At 32.3% G+C, this 22,423-nt stretch overlaps 1 protein-coding gene and 1 non-coding gene across 3 annotated transcripts in view; one reads left to right on the top strand and one right to left on the bottom strand.

Moving 5' to 3' along the window:
- Positions 1–15,324, top strand: part of LOC145261242 (protein RCC2-like) — a 60,312-nt gene extending 44,988 nt beyond the window's left edge. For both annotated transcript variants that reach the window (XM_080119625.1, XM_080119624.1), the window contains exons 5-11: positions 3,206–3,294; positions 5,033–5,147; positions 7,737–7,903; positions 9,671–9,851; positions 10,772–10,877; positions 12,784–12,856; positions 14,791–15,324. In XM_080119625.1, the coding sequence (XP_079975751.1) occupies positions 3,206–3,294; positions 5,033–5,147; positions 7,737–7,903; positions 9,671–9,851; positions 10,772–10,877; positions 12,784–12,856; positions 14,791–14,964 (905 nt within the window). In that variant the 3' untranslated portion in view covers positions 14,965–15,324. The remainder of the gene's footprint in view (positions 1–3,205; positions 3,295–5,032; positions 5,148–7,736; positions 7,904–9,670; positions 9,852–10,771; positions 10,878–12,783; positions 12,857–14,790) is intronic.
- A 6,518-nt stretch (positions 15,325–21,842) lies between these two features.
- On the bottom strand, positions 21,843–21,915 carry Trnar-acg (transfer RNA arginine (anticodon ACG)). Its single transcript has one exon. It is a non-coding gene; the product is annotated as a tRNA-Arg (tRNA).
- Positions 21,916–22,423: the final 508 nt, after the last annotated feature.

Below are 22,423 nucleotides of genomic sequence, written 5' to 3'. Positions count from 1 at the left end.
AATATTTAAACAAATTCAAGGTACAACGTCTTTCGCGCATCTTGATGCATGCGTAGAAGCCATCTTGTCATGAAGATAGGATTTTTTTTTCACCCCTCATGGTTGAGGGTGAAGGAATTGTTTTGGGACAATTTTTCGATATTTGGCAGCCGAAGGTTCGCTCTTGAAAATGATACCTATCTCATGAAAATCTTTCGCCTCTGTCGAAAGTTTTTGCGAGACAAACGCACAGAGATACATACACACATTTTTGCTTTTATATATATATATAGACTAGCGGGGGTATCCGGCGTTGCCCAGGTGTTTAGAGGTGTGTGTGCTCGGGGGGGGGGGGTAAATCAAAACAAAAGAATAGGGGAAGTAATCACCCTGTTTAAATATAAAAAAAAATGTTAAAACTTCTTTAAAAAATCTGAAAAATGAAAAAAAAAAACAAAAAAAACATAGAACGTGGAAAATAACTTAAATAACCCTGTTTCAATATTAAACTTTTAAAAATCCAAAAAAAAAAAAAAAGAAGACATCTCACACCACGATTCGAACTCATAACCTTTAGATAATGATGCCGCGCTCTAACGAACTGAGCTAAGAGAATTTTGCGAAATTAGGTCGGCTTTTATAATATTTCAACTAATTCATGTTCCGACGTAATTTGCACATGCGTAGAATCGAACTTGTTATGAGAGGACAGTTTTTTCTACACCCTCCCTGTACAAAACTGATGATATTATGTTGAGGGAATTAATGATCTTGTGAAAATCCGTTGCCTATGTGGAAAGTTTTTGCGAGACATACAAACACACACACACACACACACACACACATTTTCACTTTTATATATATAGACTAGCGAGGGGTACCCGGTGATGCCCGGGTGTTTTGAGGTGTGTGTGGTTTTGGGTAAATCAAAACTCCAGGGAGGGGGGGGGGTAAATAAAAAAAAAAGTTTTGGTAGGTGAATTATAAGGATCGAACCCGAACCCTTGAGGCAAAGTTGGAAATTAAAGGGTGAAAAAAAAATTTGCGACGTTAACCACTGGGCCACAGCGACATACACGTTTGAATTTATTTAAGTATTAAAAACAGGTGGCCGCAATAAAAGTTAACTCTGCTGCTTCTATTTGACCTAATTAATGAGGTCAAATAGAAGTCACGCAGTTAACTTTTGCTGCGAGGCAGTGTTTGGGTTTGTTTACCCAACTTTGACTGGTTTTTTCCTCAACAGATGTTGGGGAGAGAGAAACCAGCTCCACATTGTCCAGATTGAATAGCAATTGTCTGATATAAGAGTAGTTTGTCCCCACATTAATCAAAGCTGATTGCTTCTGGACGTTTCCCGGCGTGATGCCGAGAACACACCGTTTGAATTTAGTTTCACTTTATTTATACTAAAAAGCAGGGCAAACAGGCAACAGAGCGAAATAGCGTGAATCTCGTAAAAGTCAACGTAAATAAATCTAGAGGCGCCCCGCGTTCCCAAATCTTAGATATTATTATCTAGGGGGTATATAATTAGTTCTAAGTGATCATAATTTGGTAGAGACCGCAGAGATCAATATTTTTCTAACTTACAATAATTGTTTTGAGCTCAAATCAAATTAAAAAGTTTGATTCATGTCCAAGTAACCTACATTTAAAATTTCAAGTATTTACACTCAAAATTGACGGAGGAGTTTGGAAGAGTTTTCAGAGGTCAAATCATTGAACTTTGACCCATTCACAGCCAAATTTCTGACCGAAAACCGGTTGAAAAGATTTTCCCAAATCTGAATACTCCTTATGTCAAATTTCAAGTCTCTAGACCAAAAATTGACAGAGTTATTTGGTATTTACACACACACAGACATTTTCACTTTTATAGATATACTATCATGGGTGCCCGGGTGTTTGGAGGTGTATGCTGAGCCAAAAAAAAAAAAGAAAGAAAAAGAAACGATCAATTTTTTAAAACTTGACATCTATTATGAGCCCTTAAAATTTATTGTTTTGGACTCAAATTAAGTTATTAAGTTAGATCCATGTCCAAGGAACCTATATTTAAAATTTCAAGTGTTTAAACATAAAATTATCAGAGTTTGGTAGAGTTCTCAAAGGTCAAATCGTTGAACTTTGACTCCTTAACAGCTAAATTTCTGGCCGAAACCCGATCACATCGATTTTCCCAAATCTCAGTACCCTGTATATCAAATTTCGAGTCTATAGACTAAAAATTGACAGTTATTGCGTAGGGAAATGTACACACACAGACAGATAGACATGTTCACTTTTATAGATATACTACCATAGATGGGGGGGGGGGTCTTTGCCCGGGCATAAAATACGCATAAATATGATATTTCAATTTGCCCAGATTTCACATATATTATTAGAATCATGATTTCAAAAGTAAAAAAAAAAAAGTATTTAGGTGCCATTAACTAGAATCAAAACCAAAACTGCAGCATTCAAAGCTGATGACGTTACCACTGTATCAATGTGACACACATATGAACTGATTAAAAATAAACTAAGATTAATGCACAAAATGTTTAACGATTTCTTTTCAATTTTGACCCATTTTTGACCCCTTAAAGAACGGTCCATAAAAAAATCCAATCATTTGAGGCTCTTAGCGCCGCTCTGCAACTTTATTTTCGGAGGAGATAATTTGAAAATATGGAGACTGACAGACAGACATATAGCTGTTTATATATATATATATATATATATACAAATAAATAACAAAACGTCTATATTCCAAATTCCAAAATTTTGTTCGTCTTACTGTTTATTTCTTTCAGTATGTTAAAATGTTCAATGCTATCAAGAATTGAACATTTAAAGAAAAAAACAGTAAACTGAATAACATTTTTGAATTTGGAATATTTATTTGTATATGCTCTGTAGTTCTATTTAACATACATCGAGCTTCATAATAAAAGGATTGGTATAAATGAAGGGTTGTCTTTGAATATTATTTTGCTAACTACTTTTCTCTGAGGAGAAGAGCCAATCTTTGAAACTCCGTGGAATAAAGAAAATTTAAATTTTTTAACTTTCATTTCTTGTTGAATAATAAATTGTTGTATATTCTAAATTATAGAGTTAAAATTAAATTCCTTGTATTGTGTTTTTATAAAACGGTATCAGTCCCGAGATTAGAATTTTCTTTTATCGAATGTGAAACTCTTCTTCTTCTAATCTTCATCTTTAATTCATTTTTCAGAAAAGGGCAAAGTATTCGCATGTGGTGACAATAAAATGGGGCAACTTGGCATTGGGCACCAGAGTACTTGCATGTCAACTCCTGTCAAAGTTAGTTGCATTTGCTTTTTATTTTATCACTTGTGTTCTTCGCTTTAATTTTTACCTTTTTTTATATTTTCAGTTTTCTAAATATTTTATTAGCGTGGAACAATAAAATTGTCGCCCTGACAAAAACAGTTCCATTTCCGTTTGATGAAAACCGGTTTTCTCTCTTTTTTTTGCAGACCATCTACCAGTTGTGTACAAATCCCAAGAGCGATAGGAACTGTCTATCATGTCTGAAAGTGACACAATGTTCAATCAGTGAGTTTGGAGATGCGCCGCTGTACAACTTGTGCTCTCTACCGATCCAAGTTATGACAACAGGACCATTGCCAACACCCTCAAAATGCATTGTTGGAGTGCCATGAATAACGGAGACGTGCCCAGAATGATGAATACATGGTTATGGAGTTGGGTGTGGTTTCAAGTGAGGGCCACATCATACCACCTCACATCTTTTAAATTGGTTAGAAAGTCAACACCAAAGTGTACCTGCATGTGTAGCTATCTTTTTTTATGTATTAAAAGGTGACCTAGTTTATTTACATATATATATATATATATATATATATATATATATATATATATATATATATATCACACACTAGTAGAGGAGGGTAGTGTTGCCTGGTCATAAAATATTGTTAAAAATACAAAAAAAAAAAAAAAAAAAAAAAAAAAAAAAAAACGGGACTTGGGTGCTATCAGCCAGAAGCGAAACTGAACGCAAAATTTTGTAAGCAAAAAAAAAAAAAAAAAAAAAAAAGGCTGCGTGGTGAATGCGAACTCGCAAAAGTTAAGCAAACACATTATCGATTGAACCACGACAACACAGATGTTACGAAATTGCAAATTTAGCTTTTTAAAATGAAACAACAAATCGACTTTGTGCGTGCGCAATTAATGAAGGAAGTAGTTCAGCGGGCTTAGGTCAAGGAAGGAGGGTGGGCAGTGAGAGAAGAGTACAATGTCATAGCACTCCTTCTGAAACCAAGCGTGGGTCTTTTTGGACTTGTGGGCCGGTGCCAAGTCCTGCTGCCATACCTAAGGTCTGCCAGCGGCCACCTGATTGCGCCAGGGGATCACTATACTCTCCAGCAAATCCAGGTACACTTTGGTGTTGACTTTCAAGCTGACTTCAAAGATGTGAGGTGGCATGATGTGGCCCTCACTTGAAACCAAGTCAAAGACCATAACCGTGGCCGGAAGCTTGGTTTTCATCACCCTGGACACATCCCTGTTATTTGTGGCAATTTAGTGATGCATTTTGAGGGTGCTGGCAATGGTCCTGTTGTTGTAACTTGGATCAGTAAAGAACATTGGCGCATATCCTGTCTTGCTCGCTGAACATTGTCAAAATTAGTAACATATCCAAGAATTATGAAAAATGATAATGTGAATTAATCGATTGGTGTGTTTGTAATGAAATAATCAGCCCAGACAATATATCAAAGTTATTATTTTAGTTGTGGGGAGTGAGGCGATAATTTGGTTTAAAATAATGAAAAATGATTGTCGAAATTAGTAACACATCCAAGAATTATGAAAAAATGATGAAATGTTGATTGATTGGTGCATTTGTAATTAAATAATCGGCCCAAACAATATATCAAAGTTATTATTTTCATAAGTGGGAGGGAGGGTGGTGATAATGTGGGTTAAAATTAAAGTTTAAAATGTGCCCGATTTAAATTGCATATCTATTAAATAAAAAATAAATCTGTTTCTTTTTCTATTTATTCAGATCAATTATAAAGGTCCGCCAATCAGGAAAGTTGCTTGTGGTGGCGAATTTAGTATGTTGACAGATATCCGTGGTAATCTTTATTCATTTGGTTGTCCAGAATATGGCCAGTTAGGTAAGTAAGCACTTTTCATTACACTTTAATGCTGTGGGTCTTAAGCTTTTTTACATAGCGGCACGCTATTGAGCTCTTTAAATTTCCACGGCATGCCTACCACTAAGATATTTAATGATTCTTACCAATGTTTGTTCTCATGAAAAATTTGAAATATCAAAAAAAATTTAAACAAACGATTTATTATACATTTTATTTCCTCTTTTTTTGATATTTAATCATTGATATCACATAAGTAATAGTGTGTGAGTTCGTATCTCTATTATTATATAAAAATCACTTTGTGTGTATGTTCATTCCCCATAGGTTCCGAAACAGCTGAGCCTATCTTTTGCAAATTTCACACAAAAGTAATTTATGTCTGGCAGTATTTTCAGATATGTTTTATACAGAAATTCATCTGATAAGTATCAAATCGAAAAAAATCAAAAATAGCGTTTCTCTCTTATAGATAAAAAGAATAATTTTTACTGGAGAATATTTTACATTTTACCGACCAAGGGAGATAATAAAACTTTAGCAAATCATATCTTTAAAAACAAAAAAAAAACCCAGATTTATTACAATCTGGAAATATAGCTTAGTGGTAGAGCATTTTTGACTACAGATCGAATGATCCCTTGTTCAAGACTGGGTGTATCTTACCAATTTATTTTAATTTAATTCACGATAAAAGAGGCACCATTTAAAATTGTCACAAATCATTTCTTTGTTTGCATATTTTAAAACTAAACATTAATCAAATGTGACTTTTCCAGGGCGATAATCATCAAGCCCAAATATCAGCTGATGTGATATTGTAAATAAACAGACGGAATTGATACCAACAACAATTTCTTACTTCCACCAGTTGACAGATATGCGGAACATATATACAATGCAAAGTTTTTTTTTTTGTTTTTTTTTTGTTTCTGTGATCTAAATTTATAAGATTATGTAACAGTTTCTCATGTGTGTTTTTCATGTGTCACTGTAACTTCAATAATTACACAGAATTATTTTTTACTTACTATTAATTGAATATTTGTTGAAATCAAAAATATAATAGCGTAAACGAAAGCAAAAATCAAAAAAGAAACATTCTATTTTCAGTTTTATTAATATTCTCTCTTGGGTTTGCTTACGCACAAAGCTAACACTACACACCTGGTTTCACTCCACCCCCACCCTCTCGATCTATATTGGCTGGCTTGCTCCTCGTTTGGTATAAAGGGTTCGCCTTGTTTATGCTTCTTCGTTATCTATAATATAAATCTCACTTGTCTGTTTAAATGTATGTATGTATGTCTGCCTAAAAGTTTCGACAGAGGCGACGGATTTTCACGAGATCGGTATTGTTTTGAAGCACGACCCTTTGGACGACAAATATCGAAAAATTGGCTAAAAACATTAATTCCTTTACCCTCAACTGGGCACTTTTCTACAAGCATGGGTTGCTTTTTACGCCAATATTTTCGAAAGTCATCCCCTCTTTTCGATTGACTAGCCTTAACTTAAACCTTCATCACTTCCAGTTTGGCGATGGACACAACAGCAAGGACATCAGTTTTTTTTTGTTTCGTTTTTTTTTTTTTCATGTTCCTTTGATCCTTCGCGGTACGGGTTTGAGCCTGCCTGCCTACTATTTATTTTTTTTTTGCTCAACACACACCTCAAAACACCCGGGCAATGCTAGTTAGTGAAAATCGAAAGTCAAAGTTCATTGGAGCACATTTGTAACGTTGCTGTTATTAACAAAAAAATAAATAAATAAAAATTTGGGTCAGCATTTTTTTCTTTTTTAACATATGTTTTTATTACTGTTACTCTCCCATCTGACACCACTTAAAACTCTCTCACCATCATCCAATGCACACTTTTCTTCTTCCTCCGACCACATGACGGCCCATTCTCATCCTTGGCTTTATACATCCATTTTCTTCGGCATTGATTTTCTTCTGACCACATGATATATTTCTCCTTTGTTTTCTCACACACTTTCTAATTTGCATATACGCATTTTTTTCGGCTGCTGCTGCTAATCTCTTTACAAGCCAGCCATCCTTCGCTGCTGCTGATATTTTCCCACGCGCTCATATGCAATTTATTACAACATTTCATGGAAGTTTGCGTCAAACAAATACAAGAAATACTAACGAAAAACATTGATAGGTTAAAAAAAAATTTTGCACTCTGTTCAAGAGCGAAAGAGTTTAGCATACAAACTTGAAGGTGGCAACAAGACTTGATGCATGTATATTTTAATGTTGAATTGTGCTTAAATTTTGACATTACTGTTTCGATCAATGTCGCTGGCATTTTTTATTTTTTCTGGTGTATTTTTTTTGGAAAAAATTGTCATGAATATATTTTATTTTCGTTAACCTCTTACTAGCAGTCACATCAAGTACACTTGTATGTAAAGTGAATTTTTAGGAATTGGCGTCCTATAACGTTTTTGGTTGGATCGATTCTGTTCTAGATAACATTGGTTTTCCTGATTCTTTCTAGAATCAAATACCTACAGGAGCGAACACCTGAAGGTTGCCAACATCCATGAGTAAAAGCTATGGGACTATTTTTATTTAATTTTTTTTTTGCATTTTTAAGGAAACAATTCCGATGGCAAATATTTTGTAACCAGCAACAAATTGTCGTATACATGTGATCTGGTTCCCAAGAAAGTGCAGGTGTTTATTGAAAAGACTCGAGAAGGTCACATCATTCCAGTCGCTGATGTTGAAATTCGTGAAATCGCTTGCGGATTAAATCATACAGTAAGTGATTGCTGCTATTCTTGTATTTGTTTTAAAAAAAAGTTTTTTAGGTTAGCACAGTTGTTATTGTATTTTTAGTTATCTCCCCTAGATAATAGTAATAATAATAAAGAGCAGTTGTCTGTATATTCAGCTAAAGGTAAAAAACTACAAAAATAAAAACCCACAAAGTTAGTATATTCTTTATTAAGAATGACATAAAATAAACAATGCAAATTATGAATCCCCACCTCAAAAATTCCAAAACATATTCCATTTAAAAAAAAAAAAAATAACAAAGTGGGAGGATGCAACAAACAAAAAAAATGAAATGGTGTTATCGAGGTAGACAAAAGAAGGGCTAAGATGTGGTTGTAATTTGGATGTGATTAATAACGAAAACAGTTTTTTGTTTTTTTTGTGCGGGTGTAATTCAAGTACAACATGATGACTGAACAGTAGAGATATATTTAGTTTTATGATTATATGAACGGTTTGCAAAGTCTAGTGTTTTAAACGTGCAGTTGACAGAAGTGGCCAGTTTGAGACTTGAGGTGAGTCATTAGCTGAACACGGGAAGGCAGACCGTGGCTCAGAAGAGATGGAGAAATGCATTGATTTACTGACTGATAGACACAGCCTTGGCAGTAGCTGTAGATATGGACCATAGTGTTTAGAGAGTAGTTTCTCGCGATGGTGTCACACATGCACCCAGAGTGCAATTAATATTCATAGAAAGCATCAGAATGTATGTTTTTTTTTCCTTGCGGTTTCTATCTTTTATATGAATTTGTGAACATGTGGGCACCCCACCAACAGTCGGCAATGCATAAAAGATTATGACACAGCCAGAACAACCACAAGAGAAAAACAAAGGAAAACAAATCCACAACAATGTTGGGGTTGGCCATGTTGTGGGGTGGGGGACTATGTGGTCTCATGATTTTAAATGTGTTGATTTCTCAAAAAATATAGTTTAGTTATAATAAAAAAATGTTTTTATTGAAATTTATGTAAAATTTGAAGCCCCGACATCACCTGAAACCCACCAAAGTCTTTTATATCAAATTTTTCCAGTGAAACGCCCTCAAATAATGTTTCACACAATCACCACTTTAATATTCCAAATTTTTTTTTTTTTTAATAGTCATTTTAAAATATTTTATTGTTGCAAAAATATATTAGCAACAAATTAGGCGCAAGGACATTCAAAGGTGTGCGAAAACTGAGTGTCATTGGTTATCCTTTATTTCTTTATTTATTTATTATATTTTAATTAAATTATTTTTATGACTAGGATATACTTATTCTGCTCTTAACTAGAACAATCAATCACCATAATACCACATTTACGCCTGGGGTCGTCCTACTTAAGATTTCCCAAATTGTTAAAAATTTTATTGAAAATAAATGTGTTTATATACAATTGTTTAATTGGTGAGAATCGTAGAATAGGGAAGAAAAACAGAATAAAAAATTTTTTTAATTAGACCCTCACAGCCCTTTAAAAATAATAGACTGCCCACTGTTTTCCTGTTTGTTTTGAACCGAAAACAAGCAGGTCAATCTCTAAATGTGAGAGAAAAGAAAAGGGGGGGAGGTGGAGCGTGGGTGATGTTCTTCCAAGATGAAGAGGCCAAGAGGCTAAAAATAAAAAACAAAGTGGGGGTCATTCACTAGACTAGACTAGCCGAAAGGCTAAAACCTTTGATGTTCGTGTACATTAACAAAATTGTTTGATGTTCGTGTACAACATTAACAAAATTGTTTGAAAATATTCTTTTACAGATTGCACTCGATTCTAAGAAACGCGTTTATACTTGGGGATTTGGCGGTTATGGACGGTTGGGCCATTCTGAACCGAAAGATGAAATGGTACCAAGACAAGTCAAATTCTTTGATGGACCAACCAGAGGAGCCGTTCATATTTTTGCTGGTTCAACTTATTGTCTTGCACTCACTGAATTAGGTAAGTAAAATAAACTGCATTCCATTCAGTTTTTAACAGCAACAAATCTGCCGCCAAGGAACAAATGTTGGATTGATTTTAAGATGGTCAAATCTATCTGCACGTTGAATGATGGCGCTGAATTTTTAAAATGTGACGAAGAGTCTTCTAAAGATGTGCCTATTTCAAACGTAGTCATAATGAAACAATAACAGATCGTTGGACATGTTTAAAATAACAGCATTTCAGTAAGGCTGCAAGCTTTTAGAGATTTTATTCTTTGATTATTTAGCCAATCAAATTATTTCATGTCCATGCAGATACACCAAATTCATAAACGTAGTAATAGGTAGATTAAAAAAAGATAAAATATTTTTCTTTGTTTAATGACCATGCTGATAAAGCAAGCAATTTCACTTGAATTTTATGATTTTTTTTTGTTTTATATTTTGTATCTTTTTATTTATTTATTTTTTTTTTTAGGGTTCTAAACTAGACAATTTGTTTTTTTTTGAGTGTTCCAATTAATTCATAGCCAATATCCACTGTAAATCTGAATATCTTTTTTAATTTAAAGTTAAAATTAACTTTAAATAAAAAAAATATAACTTGAAACAATATACATAGAAGAAACGTCTCTCTGTCTCTCTCTCTCTACTAAGTGAGACTTTCATCGAACAGCCAGTCTGTGGAACACAATACGGTGGGGTTGCTTCTGTCTTCAATTCCAATGTAAACAAATCTCTGCCCTCTTAAATAATCCAATTCTGCTCAATCACCATCATCATTATCCTAGTCTCAAGTGAACTTTTGGCTTTGACAGGTGATGACACCCTAGTAAAAAAAAATATATATTTCAGCTTGTATGTAATAAAAATTTGTTAGAGACTCGGAAATAATAGAATACAAAGAAATTAATTTGTATTTTTTGTTTTTTTCAGGCAGTTTATTTTTCTGGGGCCAAACAAAATCCACTGGTGAAGCTTCCATGTATCCGAAATTGGTCCAAGATTTATCTGGCTGGAGAGTAAGGAGTGTTGGATGCTGGTATGTAATTTTTAAAAATAATTGGGGGGGGGGTACATGTAGCATAAAAAAATCTACATAAATTTTATAAAGTACTTAAATTTTGAGACATGCCATTCGAATGGGAGTCCGATAGATTATTAGTTTACAACTTAAAGTTTTGAACTTACTATTTTCAAAACAAAGCCGTGGCTTAATAAGTGTTATTCAGACACTTCTCCTTCGGAAACAACAGTTTAGAGATAATACGCTGACTTTAAATGTAGTCATATAGACACAAATGATGCTGAACATTCGGCTTTGCCCAAATTTGGCAGTTATTGTGAAAAACAACAAAAAAAAAGTTATTGTGAAAAACAACAAAAAAAAAGTTATTGTGAAAAACAACAAAAAAAAAGTTATTGTGAAAAACAACAAAAAAAAAGTTATTGTGAAAAACAACAAAAAAATATTCACAAATTTGTTTCAGCCATTTGTAGATTTAAGTTTCATGTGATAGAGAAATTGAAGATATCAAAAATGTTGCATTCATTATTTTACATGAACATATGTGGCTGTTATTTAGGATTCAATTTTATTTAAAAAAAATACAGACAAATCTTTGATGTATGTACTTGTCACGCAACAAAGATGTCATATTCTAAAAATCATGTAAATTGATCTTTTTTTGTTAAGAAAATCAAAGTTTATGATAAAGGAGCCACCTTGTTTTACAGAATGTGTTAAAATTCAAGGGCGGACAATTCAATTTGACTATCGAGATTGGCGGACCATACTTTGGCTGCCAAAAATTAATAATCACTAAAAATTGTAAAATGTGATTTTCTTAGTTAAAAAAAAAAAACAAATTATTTCATCAGTTTGTGATTTTTGGAAAATTCAGGACAATTCAATACATCATAAAGATTTTTTTTTTTTTCTCTTTTTTTTTTTATGTATAATTCTAAATAAGCACCCCCATTTTTCAATTATAAACGTTCAAGGTTAATCAAAAGCAATAACTCATTGACAGTTCAGTGCTGTCAGCTGTTTCAATGTGACAAAAAGGAGTTTTTGCATCAATATGTGACAATGGATGAAACTTGGATCCATCACTTGATCCCAGAGTCAAATCAACTGAGTGACAACAGCAAGTGAAAGCTGTCTAAAGAGACCCGAGATGCAAACATCAGTAGGTAAGGTTTTGGCCACTGCATTCTGGGATGCACAAGGTATTTTTTTCATCAATTATTATCTGTCATGATGAATCTAACATTGTTGCGTTTGAAAGAAAAAAAAATTGACAAAAACACAACCATTAATGAAGAAGAAAGATGTCCTTCCACCAAAATTCCACCACTGTCAAGTTTATTGCATGTGGCAAAACTACATGAATTGTACCCCACATTACTTCTACATTCCACAGATCTGGCCCCCAATGATTGCTGGCTAGAGAGAGAAATAGAAGCATCATAAGATGAATGCTAAAAAATTATATTCACTTGGGTGAGTTAATTGCAAATTACGACTAATTGGAACAATTAAAATATGTTTTTTTTTTTTGTTTTTTTTTTTGTTTTTTCTTCAAGCACAACTCAATCCCCAAACTGAGGAATATGTTTCTTAACTTAGATTTAATGTAATGATAAAGATATAAATCACTATTTCTTTGCATGTAATGCTAAAGGAGGTAATTCAGTATATATTCAGGTAAACAGTAGCAGCAACTGACTGAAGTATTAGTATTGTTTGTGAACAAGATGACCTTTTTTTTGTTTTTTTTTTTGTTTCCAAAGTGATTTTATTTGTAAACAATTGCGATACATCGTAAAATGTATGTCATCAAGTTTACACACAAATAAATATTTGTAAGATGGATTTTGTGTATCTTGAATTTCGAATGTTTTGTTGTCGCTATCAATGAGTATTATTCTCTTTCTTATCTCAGTAACAAGAGTATCGTGGTTGCAGCAGATGAAAGTGTCATTAGTTGGGGACCAAGTCCAACTTATGGAGAATTGGTTTGTATTGATTTCATTTTTTGTCTACAGCTTCTATTGAATCTATTTCTCTTTTACAATAATCCTTCCCCTTCCTTGCTGGCGATAAATGAGTGTTTACGCACTATTTGACCTGCACTATTTTTAAAATAATGTTTTCAAGTTCAAGGTTTAGGGTATCTTTTTTTTTTATTAAATTGTTAAGTAATAGTACATAATAGTTATAAAACACCTTCCCCCTCCGCATGTTAAGAATGTCTTTCTAAACAATAACATTATTTTAGTGCGCAAGTCAAATGGTGCATAAATCTTCCTTTTCTTTCAGTTTTTTTTTTTCAGTTTTTTTTTTTTTTTTTTTCAGTTTTTTTTTTACCCACACTCAGATTTTTTTTTTTTACCCACACTCAGATTTTTTTTTTTTTACCCACACTCAGATTTTTTTTTTTTTACCCACACTCAGATTTTTTTTTTTTTACCCACACTCAGATTTTTTTTTTTTTTACCCACACTCAGATTTTTTTTTTTTTACCCACACTCAGATTTTTTTTTTTTTTACCCACACTCAGATTTTTTTTTTTTACCCACACTCAGATTTTTTTTTTTTACCCACTCAGATTTTTTTTTTTTTACCCACACTCAGATTTTTTTTTTTTTACCCACACTCAGATTTTTTTTTTTTTACCCACACTCAGATTTTTTTTTTTTACCCACACTCAGATTTTTTTTTTTTTTACCCACACTCAGATTTTTTTTTTTTTTACCCACACTCAGATTTTTTTTTTTCTTATCTTTATCTTTTTTCTTTTTTATTTTCTTTTTTATTTTCTGAGGGAAAATATAAAGAAAAGAAAAAAAACTCTTTGCTTTTTTTTTTTCCTTTTTTATTTTATATATATTTTCTTTTTCGACTCTGTTCATGTTTCCTATACTTTTTTTTTTTACCCACACTCAGATTTTTTTTTTTACCCACACTCAGATTTTTTTTTTTACCCACACTCAGATTTTTTTTTTTTACCCACACTCAGATTTTTTTTTTTTTTACCCACACTCAGATTTTTTTTTTTTTACCCACACTCAGATTTTTTTTTTTTTTACCCACATTCAGATTTTTTTTTTTACCCACACTCAGATTTTTTTTTTTCTTATCTTTATCTTTTTTCTTTTTTATTTTCTTTTTTATTTTCTGAGGGAAAATATAAAGAAAAGAGAAAAAAACTCTTTGCTTTTTGTTTTTCCTTTTTTATTTTATATATATTTTCTTTTTCGACTCTGTTCATGTTTCCTATACTTTTTTTTTTTTTTTTTCAAATTGAATGCATGCACACGAAAACAAACATGGCGGCCAGTGAAAACAATACAGACTACACTAGATAATAAAATTCTTAATATCATGAGAACTATTTGTTGGCAACAATTTTAAAAGCAGACCCCGATACCCCTAACAATAAACTTTTAAAAGGTTTTTAGTGGATATTCTGGTGTACACAAAACTTGAAAATTGCCCCCCCCCCCCCCTTTTTTTTTTTAAGGGGGTGTGGGGGTGTCCAGGCAAAACTTTTAATGTCTGGTGACAAAAATTGAAGATAACCATAAATATTTCTGTATAAAATAATTGGAGAAAAAACAAATTTAAAAAGGCCAACCTGCTTAAAAAAATGCTAAATTTGACCTTTCTAAAATGGGTGATTGATTTACTATATAAGCAACGCACCCTCTACAAATACATAAAGATTGACTTTTTTTTTTTTTTTTTTAATCATCTGGTAAATTAGTGTCCGTTTTGATAATAATCTAGTGAAAAAAAAATGAAAAGAAAATAGAAAAAATATGGGTTGGTAGGGGAGGATTACTACTCATACACGTAAATCTTCTTCCTTTAATTTTGCTGTTTTTTTTGTTGTTTTTACTGCTTTTATTTTCTTACTGCATCATTTAAAATCTGAATTCTTTTGTAGGGTTATGGTGACCATAAGCCTCATTCCTCCACAGTCCCCCAAGAAGTGAAGACCCTTGATGGCATATACATTCATGGTGTGGCCTGCGGCTACGGCCATTCTCTCTATCTTGCACGAGCAGACACTGAAGCCAACAGAGAAAAACTCGAACGGTTGCCAATCTACACACCTTAAGACATCCCTAACCCACAAACCCGACTCGTTTATCCTTCCACCTGTAATCATTCATTAACCCCAACCTTTTTTCATTTTTTTTTTTTTTTGTTTTGCTCATCCTCTCACCAACACTTTTTCTTCCTAACCTTGTAGTTACACTTCAGTGCCTTGTTTAGTAGGAGTCACACCATTCATTCACTCGACCCACCCCCCACATGCATCCAGAGGAATAATAGAACTTTGATTTTTTTTTTTTTTCCATTTTTTTTCCCCCTTTTTTTTTTTTTTAATGCATACTTCAGTCTGTAAAAGTCAAGCTTTAAAAAAAAAAAAAAAAAAAATCAAATATTTCATAATAAAACAAACATGCAATTATTATTTATTTTTATTTTTTTTATTTATTTTTTTTTTTTGTCGGGCTTCATTTTTGTGAAGCTAAATATAAGTTAAAATATATATATATATATGTGTGGCCCCCATGTAGTGTATGATCCTGGGGACTTTATATATATATATGTTATTTTTTTTAATTTTTTTTTTTTTTTTTTTTAATAATGCTTATATCACTGGTTGAACAAGATAAGCTTTAAAAATAACAAATACTAGTGTAGCTACCCTTTATACCAAGATCTGATTTAAAAAAAAAAAAAAAACTGATAATAATAAAACCTATAAAAAGAAAAAACAAAATGATAAATAGATCTTCTATCAACTTTGGTTATATTTACTTTTCTCTTTTTAAACCAACATATCTTCGGCTGTATATGCTACAAAAAAAAAAAAAGTTAAACCTCAAGAGCAAAGGATTAAAAACAACGCCCGTTTCCATTTAAAAAAAAAATATATATATATATACACACACACTGTGTGCATGAATGCGGATTCTTTTTTCTTGTTAATGCAGACCTGTATATATATTTTTTTTTCTAATAACTGTATTCGATATCAATATTAATTAGTTTTCATAATCATTGTGAGATGACATAATTAGTGCTGGGCCAATTAACTAAATCAGAACTAATTTCTGATTTTCAAAACAATTCGTTTATTTATTACTTTACTGTTTTTTTGTTAAAAATTTCATTCTCTGTTGATGAAATGATAACAATTTATTGATTTTAAAACTAAAATTTATAGATCATAAATAACAAATTTATGTAAAAAAAAATGTCACCGGAAACAAATGGCCTGGCAAAAATGGCACAAATGAAAAATATAAATGAAAATTTCAGAATAAGTTAATCAAAATCTTGAATGCGATTCAGAAAAGGAAAACATTAAAAAGTTTGCCAAATGAAAACAAAAATATAAAAATACATTTTTAAAAGTAGATTAGGAATATCTGCTCTCTCCTCCATGTTTTTTTTTTGTTTTTTGTTTTTTTTTGCGTGATTTCAGAATCTAGGAATTTAGGATGTAATTAGAAATTGTATTGGAATCGTTCCATCACTCCGTAAATGATAAAGGAGATGTGCTGATTTTTATGAAGTTGAATAGATCAAAAAAGCGGGGTGAAAAAAATACATACAATATCTGGAGCGTATTAACTTCAACTGTATTTTCTGTAAAAGAACAAAGAAATATCACATCTCAAGAATTAAAAAAAAAAAAAATTTTTTAATCTCTCCTCATAAATCTTGTTTTTTAGCTTGTACGTTAAATTTTCCAGAAATGCGAGTTTGTATCTTGTAGACATGTTTTTTGTTGCATCTTAGAAATTGTGCGACAATTGAATTGTTATTAAATGTTGAATTAAAGAAATTAAACACGTTTAACTTGCGGAGTATATCATTATATATATCAAAATTATTGGTTGAAAAAAAATTTTTAGTAAATTTAATTTTTTTTTATTAATTTGAAGTACGGCATAATCACATTGACACACTGGTTCCCGTTAGATCACTAAAGTTAAGCAATGCCTGCCCAATACTAAAATTGGTGAACATTTTGTAATATCAGGTTCTATATGAGTTCGGAGAGGGATGGATGCTGCCAGACCATTCTTGGCCAAGACGTTGCATGAAATAATGCAGCAACCCCACAACCTTAAAGGGTTAAAGAACTTATCTCATCATCCAATTCGAAATGTGTTTTCAGAATGTAGAAAATGCAGTCAGAAAATTTTTTTTTTTTTGTATTGAAATGAAGCATGTGTGTATGTGCAAACATTGTGTGTGCGTGTGTGACTTTTTGTCAGTGTGTAAGCATATGACTGAGTAAAAAAAAATTGATTTTAGCTTTTCCAAGCTCAAAGAAACAAGGGAATTAGAAAATCTGGGGTGGTTTTGCTTTAAAAAAAAAAAAAAAAAAAAAAAAAATTTTTACTGATAAATTTGTGTGTGCATTTATTTTTTATTGACGTTTCACCCCAAACAAGGCACAGAACCATTTAGTCGTGAAGGGCTATTAATTGGGACCAGGTTTACAGAGATACTATCTATGAAGTTGGGTAGCAAGATGTCTGTTCACATTACACTTGAAATTCTGCAAGTCAGGGAAACATGGGCCCAGGAAGGAATTCCCAAAGTGCAGCAGTCTGAGGGAAAAGCTGTTAGAGTAGAAGGCTTTACAGCATCTAAGGATCTTTACAATGTAGGGGTGGGATTTTGCTGCTTGTTGGGTTTGTCGAGGGTGTTGTCTTTGAGGGGATACTAGTGCTCGGAGTCCATCAGAGTATTCACTATTGAAATACTTGGATGCCGTGTTTCGGCGATGGGATAGATGCAGTTTAGTTGATAGTTCAGGACCTGTTAGGTTGGCGACTCTTTTTTGAACCCTGTCTAGGAGCGAGAGACTAGTGACAGATGCATCAGCTCAGATGTGGCAATAATAATCCATGCATGGGCAAACCATGGCCGTGTAGAGATACAGGATACTCTCGTGTGTGAATAGCCTTTTAGCATGAGAGTCCACCTTCCTTGCGGCATCCTTGGCAATTACCTTTCATGCAGTGTATCATTAGCAATGGCAATCAGTGATTGAGAAGGTTGTTAAAGCAAATAAGCTTAATCTTGGCACCATTGTGTGTGTGTTGCATTTTGTCAGTGTGTAAGCGTATGACGGTTTGAGTAAAGAAATTGATTTTAGCTTTCCCAAGCCCAAAGGACAAGGGAATTGGAAATGCTAAATTGTCTTTTTGACGAAAAATCTGGCCTTCTCTCCAAAATGATTTTGTACACCACCAAAATATTATTTTGAGTGCAAATTTTTTTTTCTTTTCTAAGTTTTTTTTCCCACCCCAATCAAGGCATATTGCCACTTGCAATATAAGAGGCTACTATTTTGGAACATGTCTAATAGGGGACTGTGGAGAGTTGAGCACTTAAACTTCCATAGGTTAGTACAATCGGGAAACAGGGAGGGAATTCCAAAGTCTAGCAATGTTAGGGAAGAAACTATTAGAGCAGAAGACTTTCCGGCATCTAAAGGCCTCAACAGTGAAGGGGGGGATTTTGCTGCTTGTAAAGTTAATTAGGAATGTGTATGTTAAGAGAGGAAGGGCATAACTGATACGAGTTAATCAGAACACATTTGCATACTTGTAAAGCAGGCACGGGGATGTGACAGAGGTTGGAGCTTGCCCAACAGTGCGGAATCTAAAAGATTTTAGACTCTTTTTTTAATTCTGTCTAAGAGTGAGAAACTAGTGGCAGGTGCTCCAACCTAGATGTGGCAACAATACTCTATGCATGGGTGAACCGTGGCATAAATATGTCGGATATTCTTAGGTGTGAGTAATTTTCTACCACAGTAGAGGAAGTCCACGTTCTTTGCAGCAGCCTTGGCAATGTTCTCAATGTATTTGTTCCAAGTCATGTTGCCTGTGATTATTTAATATACTATATATAATTTTAAATAATATCTGTAAATATTTCTCTGGGGGATAGTGTTTTTTATGAATTTCTGTTTTTGGATATCATTTTTATGTCTTGTCTTATGTGTCTCTGCATATCATTGATTTATTTTTCCTATTTTTCAACGGAAGCTTGTCTCGATTTCAGTTTCTTTTTATCCTCGACTAGTATTCTTGATTTCCTTGTTATATATTTTTTTCTCTTGCTCAGCATTACTTAAACTAGCAAATGTATTTAGCCCCCCCCCCTTTTTTCCCCCAAAAATCAACCTTTTTGAGTTGTAACATTATTTTTATTATTACCTTTTTTTTTTTATTTAATGTTGAAAAAAGAAAAAAAAAAATGAATTACTTGAATTTTCAATTTTTTTTTCTCTTCCACTATATTTCAGGTTCTTTGAAATATGTCTTTTTATACAACTTTAAATTATCTACATTCAAATATTTTCAGGGTTATACGTGGTGTAAAGTGTATAGCTGTCTTTGATTTGTTTTATTTTTAATATTTTTTTAATTAAAAACATTTTTTTTATATTTCTTATACTTGCTATAACCCTGAAAACACTTTTCTCAAAGCATACGTGAAAATAACATACATATTAATACATTAATATACTTGTACCTATGTTTGGACACAAGTTGTCAATTTCAAAGCTCATTAAAAAAAATGAGATTGTTTAATTTCCAAAAATCAAATTAAAAAAAAAATTACTTATTTGATCTCACTGACTGCAAAAAAAAAAATTAAGATTTTAGCCATTTAAAATTGTTCAAAAATCGAAATCAACAGCTGATGCTAAAATCGTCATTGTTGTTGACTTAAACAGTTTTAAAAAACTTTGCATTTTTTTTTATTTTAATAAATTAAATTGTTACAAATTTAAATAAATTAATTACATTGACTTTTGTTTTTTTATTTATTTAAACTATTTTACATATGACAATTATTTTTACAACAAAACATTTTCTTTAATAAAGATGTTTGTATTGGATTCTTCAGATTACTCTTCTTACCTTGAACGTCATTTTCACGTTTTATTCAATCTAACCTTTCACCTTTTTCAGGTGTATCTTGTCGAACTCCGGAATCTGCATGGAATTTCAAACGGAACCTTTTATTTAATGTGCAGGGGCAGCATGCTCTTGTTTTGTCAGCCATGACAGTAGAAGTCCTAAGTAATTCTGCAATTGTATCATCTGCACTGAAGATTGAACCTTCAACCTGCAGAAGAGTGTAATTTGTAACTGAATTTTACCAAGCACTATATCCACTATGCCATGGTCCGTGCAGATTCCTGAGTTCAACAAGTTACACCTGAAGGAGATCGGAGGTTACATCAACTAAAATGTTGTGCAAATAACACTCAAGATGAGAACATTAGTTCGATTAATCCAAATAATCAAATCATCATCTCAAAAATCCAGAAACATACCAAAAGAAAAAACTCTAACATGAATTATTTCAAGAGAAATATTAAGAATAAATTATACGGAAAGATGGCAAAAAGCAACCACGAAGTTTTCAGTTTTGTTAGAAATATTACCGTTGTTTATCCGTTAAGAAATTTTTTTTTTTTTATTCACTTTAACTTCATTAGGGAAGGCAGTGTCCATTGTCTCAATTCATCCTGTAATCACTCCATAGCTTCTGTTCAATCTCAGGAGACAATGGATACCCTCTGTAAAGGTAGCTGAACATGAAATTGTGAAGCAATCCCCACCCTCATCTGTACTGAATTTTCAATTTCATGTGTCCCACCCAAAGGCAAACTTTTTATTTTTAACATTATTTCTGAATTTGTCTAACTCCTTTTTAAAATATTCTACACTGGTTTGACTATTTGTTAAAAAAAAAAAAAAAATATATGACTATTAGTCGAAGAAATTAGGTGCTTGTTTGAAATAACAACGAAAAATTGAATTTCAACTAAAAGCAATGTTATCTACTTAATTATCATGTCGAAACGATGAAAAATGATTAGAAAAATTAATTATGAATGAAAATTGCAAGTTTTACTAAAATAATAATCAACAATAGTTCTTATGAAAGCAGGGGAGATAACTACAGTAATGTCAGATCGTGAAAGTAAATGTTTTATATAATAATGTATTAAGTTGCTAATGTCAACATGACAATTAAGTAAATAACATTCAATTTGATTTTTCAATTTCCGTTATTCTGAACAAGTACCAAAACTTCAATTGAGTTATTAACCAAGTAACCAAGTTTTTGAAATCAACATTGACTGTAATCGTTCAGATTGAGATAATATTTTTTTTTTTTTTTTTTTAAAAAAAGCTTATTTATATTTGTGATCTTTTAAACCAATGCAGTTCGAATGAAACCATTATGTCATGGTGAAATTAATATAATTTACAAAAAAATGATCCAGCAGAAAAACTATTTCAAGTAGAAATAAAATTTATGGAATTATCAAGTTTTATCATGTTTTTAATACAGAAATGTTATGCAACCAAATTGGTATGATAAATTGACTTAAATTAAGGATGCACAATTTTCAGACAGAAAGTAATTGTAGATAAATTTGTGTTAACAAATCCATCTTTTGTAATTTTTTAAATTTTTCATAATTTTTAGAATTTATAATCATTACGTAATGTTTTCACCTGAAATGCGTTAGTTTAACAGATCATAAATGTAAATAAGCACTAAAAAAATGTTTAAATATTGTATCGATAATCCCGTTATTCTTGCATTCATGTGAGTGTCCTCCATTTTGTCTTGACAAATGAAGAATAATATCCGCCCAATATTTTTACAACATATCAACCATCTGTGCGTGATTTAATGCAAAATGGAATCGTCTAAGATAATTATTTTATACCAGCGGCTGTGCCACGCCAGCACACACAACGCCGAGTCAAACACAAAATCGAGTACATTCAACATCATCTTACCATCAACGCTTACCTTGTGAACTCGGAGTATGGGAAATTCCCATATGCACAAAACAAAGTCGCTGAAAAAAACAAAAATACCCTAAGGGTAAGGATAGTGAGTAAATGATGGTTAAAATTATTACGAACTTGCCAGGATTCGAACCTGGAATTTTCTGATCCGTAGTCAGACGTGTTATCCATTGCGCCACAAGTCCTGTCCGTATGCTGAAAGATGTTACCGCGACTGTATACAGACAGTGCTAAATTCCGTTGACATGGGAAGGTAACTTTTTTGAAAATTGCACGAAACGGCCCCAAAACACTTATTTCGGGCTTTTTATGTGATTCGGCGTTGTTCGTTACGAACCATATATAGATAAGGACAATCTAGGGACTCTCACCTTTCAGGGGAAAAAAAAAAAAGAATTTTTCAATTCGGTGCATCTGTTCGAAAGTTTTACTGGTGTATATATATATATATATATATATATATATACACACACACACACATAAATAAATAAACATTTAGAATTTTATTAATAATATAGATTCTTAGAAAACATTACTCTATGGTATTGGTAATTTCCGCAATAAGATTGAACCTCAGCCGCCGACTTCAAGCATCGACTTTGAGAAAAATCAAATCCAATATGGATGGGGTTGAAGATATTAGGACATGGCATGACTCGTCTCCGACCTCCCGTCTATCCGGTACTGTTGCAA

Source organism: Euprymna scolopes, chromosome 37, assembly GCF_053919585.1.
Source record: "Euprymna scolopes isolate OS-2025 chromosome 37, ASM5391958v1, whole genome shotgun sequence".
In the NCBI taxonomy this organism is placed as follows: Eukaryota; Metazoa; Mollusca; class Cephalopoda; order Sepiida; family Sepiolidae; genus Euprymna; species Euprymna scolopes.
The sequence above is the reverse complement of the archived record's forward strand: the minus strand, read 5'-3'. Positions and strand labels throughout refer to the sequence as shown.